The 14,236-nt window shown below is 35.6% G+C and overlaps 2 protein-coding genes across 3 annotated transcripts; one reads left to right on the top strand and one right to left on the bottom strand.

The window, feature by feature from the left end:
- Nucleotides 1–727: 727 nt before the first annotated feature.
- LOC107413863 (NF-X1-type zinc finger protein NFXL2) lies at nt 728–6,440 on the top strand. Of its 2 annotated transcripts, none has more exons than XM_048470121.2 (13): nt 728–1,945; nt 2,069–2,182; nt 2,275–2,330; nt 2,852–2,918; nt 3,199–3,291; nt 3,587–3,687; nt 3,801–3,963; nt 4,081–4,254; nt 4,366–4,556; nt 4,781–4,862; nt 5,009–5,215; nt 5,554–5,643; nt 5,773–6,440. In XM_048470121.2, the coding sequence occupies exons 1-13, from the start codon at nt 782–784 to the stop codon at nt 5,929–5,931; spliced, it is 2,661 nt and encodes an 886-aa protein (XP_048326078.2). In that variant the 5' UTR covers nt 728–781; the 3' UTR covers nt 5,932–6,440. The 2 variants fall into 2 exon arrangements, with proteins under 2 accessions (XP_048326078.2, XP_015877400.3); XM_016021914.4 differs by having other exon boundaries at nt 729–1,945; nt 3,602–3,687.
- Nucleotides 6,441–9,224: 2,784 nt separating this feature from the next.
- On the bottom strand, nt 9,225–12,244 carry LOC125421430 (putative serine/threonine-protein kinase-like protein CCR3). The gene has a single exon (XM_048470454.2). The coding sequence runs from the start codon at nt 11,955–11,957 to the stop codon at nt 9,543–9,545; it is 2,415 nt and encodes an 804-aa protein (XP_048326411.2). The 5' UTR covers nt 11,958–12,244; the 3' UTR covers nt 9,225–9,542.
- Nucleotides 12,245–14,236: the final 1,992 nt, after the last annotated feature.

Genomic DNA, 14,236 nt, shown 5'->3' on the forward strand with positions numbered 1-14,236 from the left:
TTGCTCCTTGTGGTTGTGATAAGGTAAGGAATCCAACTGAAAATTGCCCACGTTTTATTAAACCAGTATATGTCTCTGCAATAATTTGGCCCATCTCTGTTTCATTTGACCATGACTGGTTATTAGCCCTTTGTTTTCAGTGTTAATTTTGTCATTATACTTTGAAGGGTTAAAAGCGCTTGGAATCAATAACTATTACACTTCTTTTTTTTTTTTTTTTTTTTTTTTTTCACTTTACCTAATAAACTGTATATGGTCTCACACTACCTCCTTTTTGCCATTTCAATCCATTCGGACTGTACTTTTTCGTGCCTTCTAGTAAAATGTTCATTTTTTGTTTTTGATTATGGTTTTTGCCTATTTAATTGTGTGTAGTGTACTTGATTTAACTATTAGTTAGTGAGGATTGAAGTTTATAATATATCTTAATTAACTATAAGCTTTTCTTTTTTAATGGTGTAAAAAACAGTAAAGAACAATTAGCTACAAAGTCAAGTTAATTAAAAATATATATATATATATATATCACCAAAAGAAACACAATGAGAATTTCTTTTTCAATATTATTTTTTTTTATTAAAATTTAGAATTATTTGAGATATCTAACAAAGAAAATAAATTTAATAATTAAAATAATTTTTATTAACTTAATTAGTTTTAAATTTTTGTTTTTATAATTTTTTCTATTTAATAGTTTGTAATTTTTTTTTTTAAATGTTAATGATAGTTAGAGGATATTAAGCATTTAAACTCCCAATTCAAACACCACTTCTTCCTCAAAATGCCCCCACCTACTCATCACCAACACCACCACCACCACCACGTCCATCCACCTCTGTCGGACTCCGACGCCGATTCCGATCCAGACCAATCCGGATCGAAACCGACCACCCGCCATGCCGACCTCTCCGATTCAATTTTCAGATCCTACTTCGAGTTCACGGGTCGCACATCCACTACTCCCGCCGACCTCTCCAAGATCCAAGCTTTCCTCAACTCCTCCTCCTCCGGCGCTCTTTCATGCCTCATATGCCTCGAGCGTATCAGGCTGTCCGATCCCACCTGGTCGTGCGACTCCCTTTGCTTCGCCGTCTTCCACCTCTTCTGTATACAGAGCTGGGCACGCCAAGCCTCCGATTTGGCTGCCTTACGCGCCTCCACGCGCCTCCCTATCTCCGCCAATAAAGCCACCGAGGTCTCCGTATGGAACTGCCCCAAATGTAGAGTGGAATACACCCAGTTTCAAATCCCCAAGTCTTATATGTGTTTCTGTGGGAAATTGGAAAACCCGCCTAGCGATGACCCATGGGTTCTTCCACATTCTTGTGGCGAGGTCTGTAATCGGCCATTGAAGCACGGTTGTGGTCACCATTGCTTGCTACTGTGCCACCCAGGTCCATGCCCCTCATGCCCAAAACTAATAAAAGCTCATTGCTTTTGTGGGTCTGTGGAAGATGTTCGGCGATGTGGGTTCAAGAGCTTTTCGTGTAACAATGTCTGTTCGAAAAGATTGGATTGTGGGATTCATAGATGCTCGGAAATCTGCCACGACGGACCGTGCCCGCCATGTAGAGTTCGGGGCTTGTACCGGTGCCAATGCGGGAAGGAAGAAGATGTAAAAGAGTGCTGTGATAGGCTGAATTTCAGGTGTGATAATCCGTGCGAGAAGAAGCTTGGTTGCGGGAGGCATGTGTGTGATAAAGGGTGTCACAGGGGAGACTGTGGTCCATGCCCGCTTCAGGGGAAGAGGACTTGCCCCTGTGGGAAGAGAGTGTATGAAGGGATGGCTTGTGATATTGCTGTGCCACTGTGTGGTGCAACTTGTGATAAAATGCTCAATTGTGGCTTCCATAGGTGCCCCGAGAGGTGCCACCGTGGACCATGTATTGAAACTTGCAGAATAGTTGTCACTAAGTCGTGCAGATGTGGAAGCTTGAAGAAAGAGGTATAGTGTTTTTGTTATTCTACTTTGGTGTTGATTTTTTTTCTTTTTTTTTTTTAATTCTATGTTTAATGTTTGGTTTTTATGAGTTTAGTGAGAAAATGAGTATAATATGTTCTAGAATAGGTTCCTTGCTATCAAGATTTGTCATGTGAAAGAAAGTGTCAGATATTAAGAGACTGTGGCCGACATGCTTGTAAGCGCCGCTGCTGCGATGGGGACTGCCCACCGTGCTCTGAGGTTCGTGTTCTTATTGCATCTTCTATTTTTATTTTTATTTTTAACTCAGCTCTGCAAAATTATTGGTGTTTTATTAATATTTCAAATTTTAGATTTGTGGCAGAAAGCTTCGGTGTAAGAACCATAAATGCCCTTCTCCATGTCATAGGTGAGTTACATTCTCGTTTGCTTTATTCAAGAGGATTGCTCTTCGTCTATTTGGCGAAGAAGATAAAATTGGGAGAGAAAATACCAAATAGTATATTTTGCTCACTCACTCACTGTGGAACCCAGCTTAACAAAATTTCCTTCTATTGACCTTTTTAAAACTATAGCTAGGTGTCAAATTTTGCTGTCACTTAGCTCAATGGTCACATTTATAATCAACATACTGGTTGACCTGTGTATTATGAAAGAGTAACTCACTTAAGGAGAAAATTAATTGTTTTGCAATGATCGGAACTTAATAAATGGGGATCTCTTTGCTGGTCCTACACAGCACCTAGAGAGCAGTTGCTATGTATATGCTACAAATTGTAGACAATTAAGAGTTTTGCTCGACATCTTGAACATTGTATTATTAAATTTAAAGTTGAATGTGACATTTATATAGAGTATGTTTGGTATGAAATATCTGAAGGTTTTGCATTAAGTCAATAATTGATAATTTGTAATGTTTTATTGCTGCAGAGGTGCTTGTGCTCCTTGCCCGGTAATGGTGACCATCTCATGTGCATGTGGTGAGACACATTTTGAGGTGCGAGTTCTGTTAGTGTGCATTTGAAGAAACTAGATTAATAGTTTATTACTTGCTCGTTTAGTTACTTATCATAGAATATCTATATTGTGTCTTCCTTGTGACTGCTGAAGTACCATCAAGTTGTCCTCAAGGAGTGATTTCATTTTGCTCTGCATTTAACTGATTTCTGTCATATGTGTTTGCTCAAGCAAACTGTTTTTGGTAAATATTGGTGATGGATTTTATATCAGGATCTTTGTGGTACTGAGATTGATTAAGGTGCTGGATTTTGTCATAGGTTCCTTGTGGTACTGAGGTTGATCAAAAGCCTCCTAGATGTCCTAAACCATGCCCTATTACCCCTCTGTGCCGGCATGCAACAAATTGCAAGGTACTACTGGTTGTTTTGTGTTTGTGGTGTTTGTTTTATATATTTATAATATAAACTGCATGAAACTAGTGGAAGGATCTTGTATTACCTATGGTAGTCACTTGGTAGGACTGCAGGAATTCTTTCCTATTTTCTTCATGTCTCAGCATCTTAGTTTCAAGTGAAGCTTGAGATACCTTGTACTCTAGTTGAACAGCTGTTTGCTAATTATATTTACTTCTCTAAAAAAGTTTCTGTACAAATATTTGAAAGAATACTAGTTGAATAGTCTATTTCCTATTTCATTGATTACAAGGCTATAATCTTGCAGCCTCACAAATGCCATTATGGAGCTTGTCCACCATGTAGGCTAGTTTGTGAAGCAGATTATCCATGTGGCCATAAATGCAACTTAAGGTTTGTAGTTTTCTTATCTTATGTTTTCCTTAAAATTACAAGTCTGATTCTGACCTTTCTTTGTATAATTTTTTTTAAACGTTTCATTTTCCTTTTTTTCTTTCTAATTTCAGGTGTCATGGTCCTAAGCCTCCTCCTAAACCAGAATTTACATTGAAACCAAAGAAAAAGAAGTCTGTACATCAGGCTGAATGTACTCCTGGTACTCCATGCCCTCCTTGCCCAGAACTTGTTTGGAGGTCATGTGTTGGCCAGCATGTTGGAGCTGAGAGGATGGTTGGTTTTTGCTTGCATTACATAACATTTTAGCTCGTAACTTAAGTGCCTATATGGTGACTAATTTTTTCCATCTATTACCTCCTAATTTCAATTTTCTTTTGCTCTTCTTATCAGATGCTATGCTCGAACAGATCACGGTTTTACTGTGATAACTTGTGTGGAAATCTCCTTTCTTGTGGCAATCATTATTGTACTAAAACATGTCATGCCCTTGAGACTAAGCATTCAACATCATTCCAGGAAGCAGGAGGAGAGCCCTGTGACAAGTGTCATCTGCCATGTGAAAAGGTTAACAAAACATTTCAGTCACCATTATTTCCTAGCAATAGTCATCTTCATCGTTTATTATCTACCTCTGAATCTAATAGGTTGATTTATTGATGTGAATTTTCCCTTTAGGAGAGAATGCCTGTATGTCCACATCCATGCCCCCGTCTATGTCATCCTGGAGACTGCCCCCCTTGCAAGGTTCTCGTAAAACGATCATGTCATTGTGGAACAATGGTCCATGTTTTTGAGTGCATATATTACAACAGCTTGTCAGGAAAGGAGCAAATAGCTGTTCGTTCATGTGGGGGTCCTTGCCATAGGTAGTCCAATATCTCCTTTTTGTTTGATAAGTTTGCAATAAGGTTTATTTATTTTCAATCTCAGCATTCTATAAATATCCTAATAATTAAGTTTTAATGTTAAAAAAAGTTTAGAATTTTTATATCATATTTCTGTATACTTCTCATTGTTATTCCAGTTTTATTGCTATGTATTAATTAGAAACGAAAATGAGAGTAGCTTAGAGGTGATGTTGATTGTGCAGAAAGTTGCCAAACTGTTCACATCTGTGCCCTGAGACTTGCCATCCAGGAGAATGCCCATCACCTGAGAAATGCTCCAAAAAGGTTATATTACATTGTGTTATTAACCATATATATTGATGATATATTCAATTTTAAAGTCAGGTTATTCTGTACAGTCTATGCTAGCTACTAATCATATGGGTCCATTTTATCTATCTGAATTACTTCCTTAACTGTTTCTTTGCTAGGTTACTGTTCGTTGTAAATGTCAGACCTTAAAAAAGGAGTGGTTATGCCATGATGTACAAGCAGCCTATCGAAGTGCTGGTTGTGATCCCAAAGAAGTATTAAAAAGTCAATTCGGACTTGGACTTCTTCCTTGTAATTCTGATTGCAAGAGTAAAGTACAGGTTGTTGATTCAGAATTGCACTTGCGTAAATGTAAAGCCGCTGAGGTAATCACTTCTCTGATTCTACTGTCCATTTAATAACTAGCATTTAGCAATTTAGAGCTGTGTTAAGAGTTTGAACATGTTGCCCTTAATTTCTTTCTCATTTTCTATTTTTAAGTTTAGGTAAGTTAAATCCAACCATTGTCAATAACAAAATGCTGTACTTTTTTTTTAATATAAACTGTTTAGTTATCTTGAAAGATAAGCTGCACGGTTAAACTTGTCAGTAGTTTGAGACTTACGTGAACTCAAAATATGATATACTTGGTGCAATTTGGCCATGCTATATGGAAATGTCTTGTATTTTTGTGCTACAATCTAATGCCATGGTATTCTTAAAGGTGAAGGAACCAGAAACTGCGAAGCATGTACCAAAGCGTAAAAGAAGGAAGGAACGAGTACAAGAAGCCAAACAAATCTCAACTCTGCAAGTAAGTTATTTTGTCTAGAGTAGCAGAAAAACAGTAAAACATAGAGAAAAGAAAAAAGAGAGTGGGAACTTTCATTAGCTTCTTTCTTTGCTTGCTAATTTGGAGTTTCTTGGTATTTTTGTTGGACAGAAAGTAGCTGCTGCAGTCAAGAAGGTCCTTCTGTTTATTGCACTTGTGGTGGCGTTGATTATAGCATCATATTATGGTTATAAAGGTCTGCTGTGGCTCTCTGATTGGATGAACGAAGCTGAAGAGGCGAGACAGAGAAGAAGATATACGAGATTCTAATCCTTAACTTGCATGTCGTTGGGGATTTTGTTGATCTACATATTATTATTAACATTTTTTGGTTGGTAAGTTATATATATATTTTTGAAGACATGTTGTGGGTGAATTGAGCCAAGCCATGGTTTTGCAATAGGATGATATTTTACACTCAGCTCTTCCCTGTCAACAGTCTTAGGATATACTTTTGTACATATCGAGAACTTCCTTGTGTGTTTATTCCCTTGGAGGCCAGAAATTTCTCTCAGCAAATGTATTTTCTCGTAGTTTTAGTTGCCCAAAGATACATATATAAACATGGTCTTTCTGCTGGGGTGTGTATTTGATGTTATATAATAATTCTTGTGGTGGATAAGAAGAAAAAAAGAAGAAGAAGAAGATGAAGTACGATTTTGTCATGAAAAATAAAAATGAAGAGTTTAGATGTGTGGGACATCCCTATAAGATTAATCTGGTATTCTCCAATGTAGAACTCTTCCTCGATTTATATTAATTTCAGTATGATTTTCTCATTTGTTAAATGTATGCAACATTTATGTAATTTTTCTTTGTTGGCGGGAAAGAAATCTTCTTCATCGGATCGTGTTTCTTTTTCTTCTTCTATTTTTTCTTAAAATTTGTTTTTAACCATTTTGGTAGGGAAAAGGAAAAAAGAAAAAGAAAAAGAAAAAAAAGGCTCTCTTTTTGTAGGATTTGAATTCGGTGTTTGTTTTCTTATTTATTTATTTTTTTCATGTACACTTTGTTTTTTTTTTTTTTAAATGTTTTATGTATAATGTATATACACTTGAAATATATATTAATATATGTTTAATTTGAATTTAATTATCTTTTAAATTTTTTTTATTAATAAAATAGTTCGATATTATAAATGAAACAAATATAGAAACAGATTTGAAAAATACAAAGCAAACAATGAGCTTTAAAGAAGGTATTCTTATATCCTTCTAGAAGAAGAAACTATTTTATATATATATATATATATATATGGTATTATTCCATATTCTTTCCAATTATCATGTATTATATATGATTGATAAAGATAAAAGTAGAACATGCATGTACAAGATAAAATGAACAACATTGTGAGGTGTGTGTATAGCCGTAGTATGAAAACGTCTTTCCCTATGAGAGAGAAGAGTGGTAGAATAATTTAGTATTTCCAAGAAAATTCCATGAAATCAAGAAGACAAGGGTTTAAGAAAGTTTGATAAATTGTATAAGGACAAGGTTATGGTTGATCGGTGTAAACGTGGGCGGTAAATATTTTATAATTTCATACTTTTATTTTAGCTTAATTCCGACGGCGCAGTCACAATCCGACCACAAATCTTACCCACCTACATCAATTTGAATTGTTCACACTAAAATTATATTTCTTTTTTTTTTTTAATAATTTAAATTAAATTTTCAATTTTATAATCTCCTCCTCTATGCCACCATGACCATCAAATACATACCACGTTCATACCCAAAAACGTGGATTCTTTATTCATTCATTTAATTTGTTTGTATTTAAAGCTTTCAAACATCAATTGCAAAGAAATTTCTTCTGCCCTCATGATTTTTTAACCCAAAAAAAAAGGGTTAAAATCGGTGGACAAATCAATAATATACAATTCTATCTTTATCAAAAATTTAAAAAAGAAAATTACAATCCCATCAATTTAACAAATCCAGCAAGAGGACTACTTTGGTGGAACCACCTGTCCAACAAATCGTTAGGCTTTCTATTTGATTAGAATTGATTATTCGTAATTTATGTTATCTAAATTTTCTTTTTCCTTTTATTGACAAAAAGAAAAAAAAATGTCATTTAGTTATCTTCCAAACTTTCAAAGACTGAAAAGTCATGGTTTTTTTTTTTTTTTTTTTGGTCGTATGATTCAACTGCTACTCCGACCTTTATTTGGATTTCTTTATGTTATTGTAGAAGATTCCAGTGCTGTGGGTGCACAGAATATTGACCAGGTTGATTTTATAATCTTAGTTCTTTTCTTTTATTTCGTTACTCTTTCTGATTTTTATTTATTTATTTATTTTGAATGGGTTTTGTTCTGCTGAAATGTATTCCTATCGTAAAATTGAGAAGTTGTTAAAGTGATATCTAAAATTAATGACTAAAACCTAGAATTTTAAAACATTTCTAGTAGAAATGTGAATTTTGAGCTACATGGTTCAAAAGTTAGAGAGGATTGTAATTTACAATTTAATATCGATGTGTCCACATATTTTTTCTTTTTTTTTTTAAAATATATATATACATATTTTTGATAAAGATTTATTTTATTTTTTAAATCAAAATCCAAATTTTGATCGCTTTTATGAATGTAATAGTTTTTTTTTTTCATCTGATATGGATTATTCAAAATTTGGATATTTTAGAGGACGAAATAATGGTTTTATAACTTCCCAAACAGCACACATAATAGATATTAATTAACAAAAAATTAAAAAAAATGTAATGGCTATTTATATAGGCAATAAAATTTTCAAACTTTCATTTATTGCCAATGCACGGTTACATAATTTTGGTTTTTAAATTTAGAGGCAAAAACCCACTCTTGAATTTTCTACATGCTGTCTATCACCAAAACATTCAAATAAGTATGAAGGAGCAACAATGGAGGTGGGTCACCGGCCAACCTTTTAATTCCATTGAAACTTGAAACCCCCCTTCATAACCATATCTCTGATTCCGCTAAATTAATGCACAATATTTATTGCTACCACCAAAGTAACCATAGCATATTCTAATTAAATGCATCAATTAATATACACCGTTTGATTTATTGGACTAGAACTATGATGGTGAGTGTTAAAGGGTCAAAAAAAACACACTACAGACGAAAAGATCCTGACCCTAACGTGGAAGACAATTTATTAAAAATAGGCATTTAATTGACTGCATTTTTTGAAAATTCAAAGTCAAAACAGCCAAGCGTGAAAACCCAAACTCCTTTTGTCAAAAGTTTGGACCACTCTTTTCCCCTTCACCATTTCTGCGCTGGACCATATTTGGAAAAGACTGATAAATTTCTAGCACCTGTGTTTGCCTTTGTGGGCTCCAAGTACACCACAAAACCAAACCAAAAAAGAAATTTTGTTTCACATACTTTATATGTTACTTTTCTCATTTTTGCTTATCTTTTTTGCTTCAAGAATAATGTCCTTTTAAAGCTTTATATTTTCTCATTTATATAAAACAACCAGGTCAACATTGAAAATGATTCCCTACCTTCCCCCAAAGACCAAGTCACAGGCAGAGTTTTTGCATAAGAATGATATTCAACAAGTTGGAAAAGGAAAGAACAAGAACTGTGGAGATTGATTCACGATAGCTTCCATGACAAATTAAAAGAACCAAAGAAAGAAGAAGAAAAAAAAAAAAAAAAGAGCTTGCTTGAAAATCAATCATTTAATCGTTCTTGCTGTCAGTGTTCATAAAATCCTACACTACAGCTCACAGTTAGATCAAACTCCTAAAGCTTTACACCGCAAAGATTAATTACCCATAATGAATTATCCAAAAGAATTGACTTAAAATTAAGCCTTTTTTTTTTTTCTTTTTTTCTTTTTTTTTTTGGGCTTTGGAAGAAGAGAAATGTGGAACTCTATTCTGAGACAATGGAGATTGTACCACTGGAGATGCTTCCATGGCTGTCATCACAGAGAGCCAAAGCTCGTTCCAAATTAGCTACAATGTCAGTTATGGTTGGCCTTTCTTTCCCTTCCAAATTCACACAATGCATTGCAGTATAGGCCACCAACTCTACAGCCTCTGCTTCATTCAGCTCCGGCGGACCGACCCTTTGGTCCAATACTTTTACCAATTCTCCGGCCATAATTGCCGGCACCGCAAAGTCCACAACACTTACGGGTGTCCCACCTCCATTTTCACGATTCTTGAATATTGCTCTCTTCCCTGTCAAAAGCTCCAACAACACCACCCCAAGACCATAAACATCACTCTTGGCTGTCAACACATTTAGACCATAGTACTCAGGATCAATGTATCCAACTGTTCCAGCTGCCTTCATTGGCCTGTAATCACGCTCTGATTCTGGACCCATTAAAGACAATCCAAAATCAGAGACCTTGGCCGTCCAATTTGTGTCTATAAGAATGTTAGATGATTTTATATCTCTGTGAATAATAGAAGGAACCGCATAGTTGTGCAGATATTCAATGCCTCTAGCAGCGTCCAAAGCGATCTTGATTCTCATTTTCCAAAAATTCAAAACACTAGAGCTCTTTTCCACATTGTTCTTGTCATGTAAGTGGTCATAAAGCGCACCATTTTTCATGTACTCATAAACCAAAAGTCTCTCTTCCTTTTCCTCACAAAACCCAACAAGCCTGACCAAATGCTTGTGGTGCAACCGAGACAGAAATGACAATTCAGAATCAAAAGCAGACTCTTTCTCTTGGAACTTCTTGGTCTTATGGCCTATTTCACCTCTTTTGATTGCAACATCACGACCATCCGATAATTTTCCTCTGTAAACAACACCAAAGCTTCCTGCACCAATCTGGTTCTCCAAGGAGAAATTATTTGTAGCCACAGCAAGCTCAGCTAATGAAAATTCCTCCGCTCTATCCGCATGCTTCGACGAAGTACCGCTTCTTTGGCGCCTCATGATTCGCGAACCTTGACGTCTAATGGTGGATGATCTCGAAGGTGGACTATTGTTTGATGTTGTAACACCACCATTAGAACTACCTCTAGTGATTGTGGGTTGAACTGAATTATGAATCTTTTTGTTACCAAAACAAACACCAGTCCACAAGCAATAAATCACAGTGCAAATACCAGCAACAATACCAACTGATCCTACGATGGCAAATGCCAATAAACCCCTTCTCAAAGGCTTGGATGGAGAATCTGATGGAGGTGGTGGAAATGGTGGAAATGGCAGTGACGGTGGTACAAGTGGTGGTGAAACTAAGATTTCAGGTCCACCACAATTTCGCTGGCAAACACTCCCAGTACCAGAACATATTTTTTGAGACAATGGGTATATACTACAATTACCACAAGAGGAGGATTGAACACAAGGACCTGGAAGAATCTCTGGCAAAGAAAGCTCAGAATCAGAAACAGAGCCATTGGAGTTGGACCCCCACCCGGGTCCCCAACAAAGAACTGAAAAATTCCTCGTTGTTAGCCCACAAACGAAATCTAACCCTGAAACTATCAATTCGAACGACAGCGTTTCATTGACCCAAAATTTCCCTCCGCCGCCCCAACAAATCACTGACCCATTTCGCCTAATTGCACAGCTATGATCGGCTCCGAGAGATAAACCCCTGGAAAACTCCATGGCCGAGCCAATCGGAGCGTTTGACTGTCCAGAAACGTTGTTTCCTTTACATACCAAAAACCCAGTCATATTCAACCCGCAGACATGCGAATCTCCCGCTTCAATGCTCAACATGGACATGTTGCCAAACTCATTCTCAATTTGATTCGCGATGGAATCGTTCCCCCAACACCGAACCGAAGAGCTACCATTCAAAATTCCGCAAGAGAAAGACGACCCAGATGAGATTGACACGAATCGATCAGACCCGGAAGACCAATTGAACGCACGGTCACCTCTCCAGCATTTCAAATCCCCTGTATCCACCACCGTCGCACAGATTTGATCGCCACCCACCGAGAGATTTTCCAATAAAACAGTGCTGTTAAAGTAAATCCGCTTGCTCTCGAAGCTCCAGTTCTCGGAAACCAGATTGTCCCAGCAGAGTAAGCTGTACCCACCGGACCTCAGCCCGCAAAGCGATCTCCGGCCACCGGCGATGGAAGAGAACGAAATATTGGGATCGAGGGTGATGTTCTGGCCGCCCCGGTAGCAGACTATGCTCTGCGTCGGCTGGTTGGCGACGACGCCGCAGACGGTGCCGGTGCCGTAACTGACGGCGAGTGTGTCGCCGGAGCCGATGGCATGTGTGAAGGGAACGATGAGAGGGATTACGACGGCGGCAATGAGAGTGAAAGTGACGGCGGTGGAGGGCAATATCGTCATCTAAAATAGTGGGGGTTGGCGGCGTGTGCGGTGGTGGTGGTGGGTGGCAATGTTCTGGTGTGCTTCATCTGTGGTCTTTGGCATAGAAAGAGAGTTAGAGAGAGAAAGTTTAGAGAGAGAGAGAGAGAGAGAGAGAGAGAGAGAGTTGAGGGAATGAAAAGTTGATAGAAGTTGAAAAGTTAAAGAAGGTGATATTTTCAGGGGGATCAGTTAGAGAGAGAGAGAGAGAGAGAGAGCTTCTTTGTTGCAGCTGAAAAACTGCTCAAAGACTTGGGGCTCTGATTGGCACCAATTACATAGACTCATCAACCTTATATTTTATATTTTATTTTTTTATTTTTTTAAGGGTAAACTATTTTCCTTTTTCTTCTTTTGGTAATTTAAGCTATGCTCTTTCCAAAAAAAAATAATATTATTTTCCACTTTTGAAAGTGCATAGATTACCCATATATTAAAAAAAAAAAAGATGAATAGATTGAAGATGATGTTGTTTTGCTTTGAACATTTTTATATTTTATTGCATGAATAAATTTCCGGTAAAAATCATAGAAAGAGTAGCCGAATTTCTAGCTTTGATCATAAAAGGTGTAGTTTTGGATTTTATCAACAAAGAAAGAAAAAAAAAAAAAAAAAAGAGGAATAATTACAAAACAAATCATACTGCATCATTCTCTTGATTTTTAAAAACATCATGATTTCAAATAGGTAAAACATTAGATGTAGCATCTTTAATGTAGTGCTTAAAATCATTATTGAAATTAGAATTTAAAAGGATTTATTAAATTTTAAGTGCTGATTTAATACATTTTAATGCATTTTTCTTTTTTTCTTTTTTTTTTTCCCAAATCCCATATGATTTTGAAAATGCAAGTATACTTTTATAAGAGTGTGAATGAAAAAAATTGATCATAAATTCAAAAAGTAAACAGGAGGTAGATGAAAGTTTTTTGAAACCGTAGGAGAGATATAGAAAACTGCTAAATGAATTTAAAACTAAAGTTTTTTGAAACCGTAGGAGAGATATAGAAAACTGCTAAATGAATTTAAAACTAACTTCAAAAGAGGTAACAATGGATTGATTTTAATAACTACGAAAAAGTATACTTAATAATTTAAAAAAAAAAAACATGGTTTAATAACGGATTGAAACCTTTTTTTAACATGCTATATATTTCTTAAAATTTTGCACTGTTAAATTATGTGTATAAATTTACGAAGAATAATAATGATAATATTTGAAACAATAGTTTAGATAAAACAAAAAAAAAAAAAAACGTTTTATATTTTGTATACTTTAATTTTTAAAATTTCATGTTCAAATTCAGTTTTTAATTTTATTTTTATTTACTTTTTGTACCGTGATTTCTTGAAAATGGGTTATTATTATTCTAAGCCTTTTTTTTTTTTTTTGGGGGGTAAATAAATTATTTTTTAAAGTTTGAAAATATGATGTTGAAACCAAACAAACAGAGCCCTTTAACGTCCGTTAAGAGGAGTAACTAGACACGGAGGACGAAATGAACACGTGTCGTTGAAACGTTCACCTTACGCGGTAGAGGAGTGAAGCACGTGTTTTCATTATGATTTGGCAGTAATACGTAGCTCACCTATTTATATGACAGGTGGCATTTTGACCAAAAAAAAAAAGGCTGCATTTAGTTATCTTATATTCAAATAATAATAATAATAATAATATATTTTTAAATCCAAAAAATGAAAATTAACAGAGTCCGTGTCGAAAAGATACACTCATTTTATGCTTAGATTTTTCAATTTCAAAGCCTACCTAAAAGGAAAAATATATATATATATGATGAATTTATAGACAAAGTTGGACATAAAAAAAAAAAGCCAAGTTTTGTTAACAAGAAATTAATCAAAATTTGAGTTTCAAATTTCAAAAACATAAACCGAAACCAGTCAAATACCATGAATATGGCCGCTGGTGAAGAGACAGAAAGGGAGAGAAAATGAAAGAAAAAGAAAAATACAAACCAATGAAAAGGGGAAGAGATAGAGAAATGACCAAAAAGGTAGTGTGGGTTTCGTGCTTAGCTCTCTTGTAGCTTTCTTTTAGAGTAGAAAAAGGGTCAAACACGTTGGAGAGAGACACATTAGATTAATTTATTGAATAGGGAAAGTTGGGTTGGTCACTGAAAAATTCCAAGATTAAGCATTAATTTTCTTTTTCCTTTTTCTCTTGGTTTCAATAATAAGTTTGCACAATTAGGTTGTTTCTTGAGAGAAGGGAATTCTTTGTTTTGCTTTTCGTTTTCTAG

This window comes from Ziziphus jujuba, chromosome 8 (assembly GCF_031755915.1).
Source record: "Ziziphus jujuba cultivar Dongzao chromosome 8, ASM3175591v1".
In the NCBI taxonomy this organism is placed as follows: domain Eukaryota; kingdom Viridiplantae; phylum Streptophyta; class Magnoliopsida; order Rosales; family Rhamnaceae; genus Ziziphus; species Ziziphus jujuba.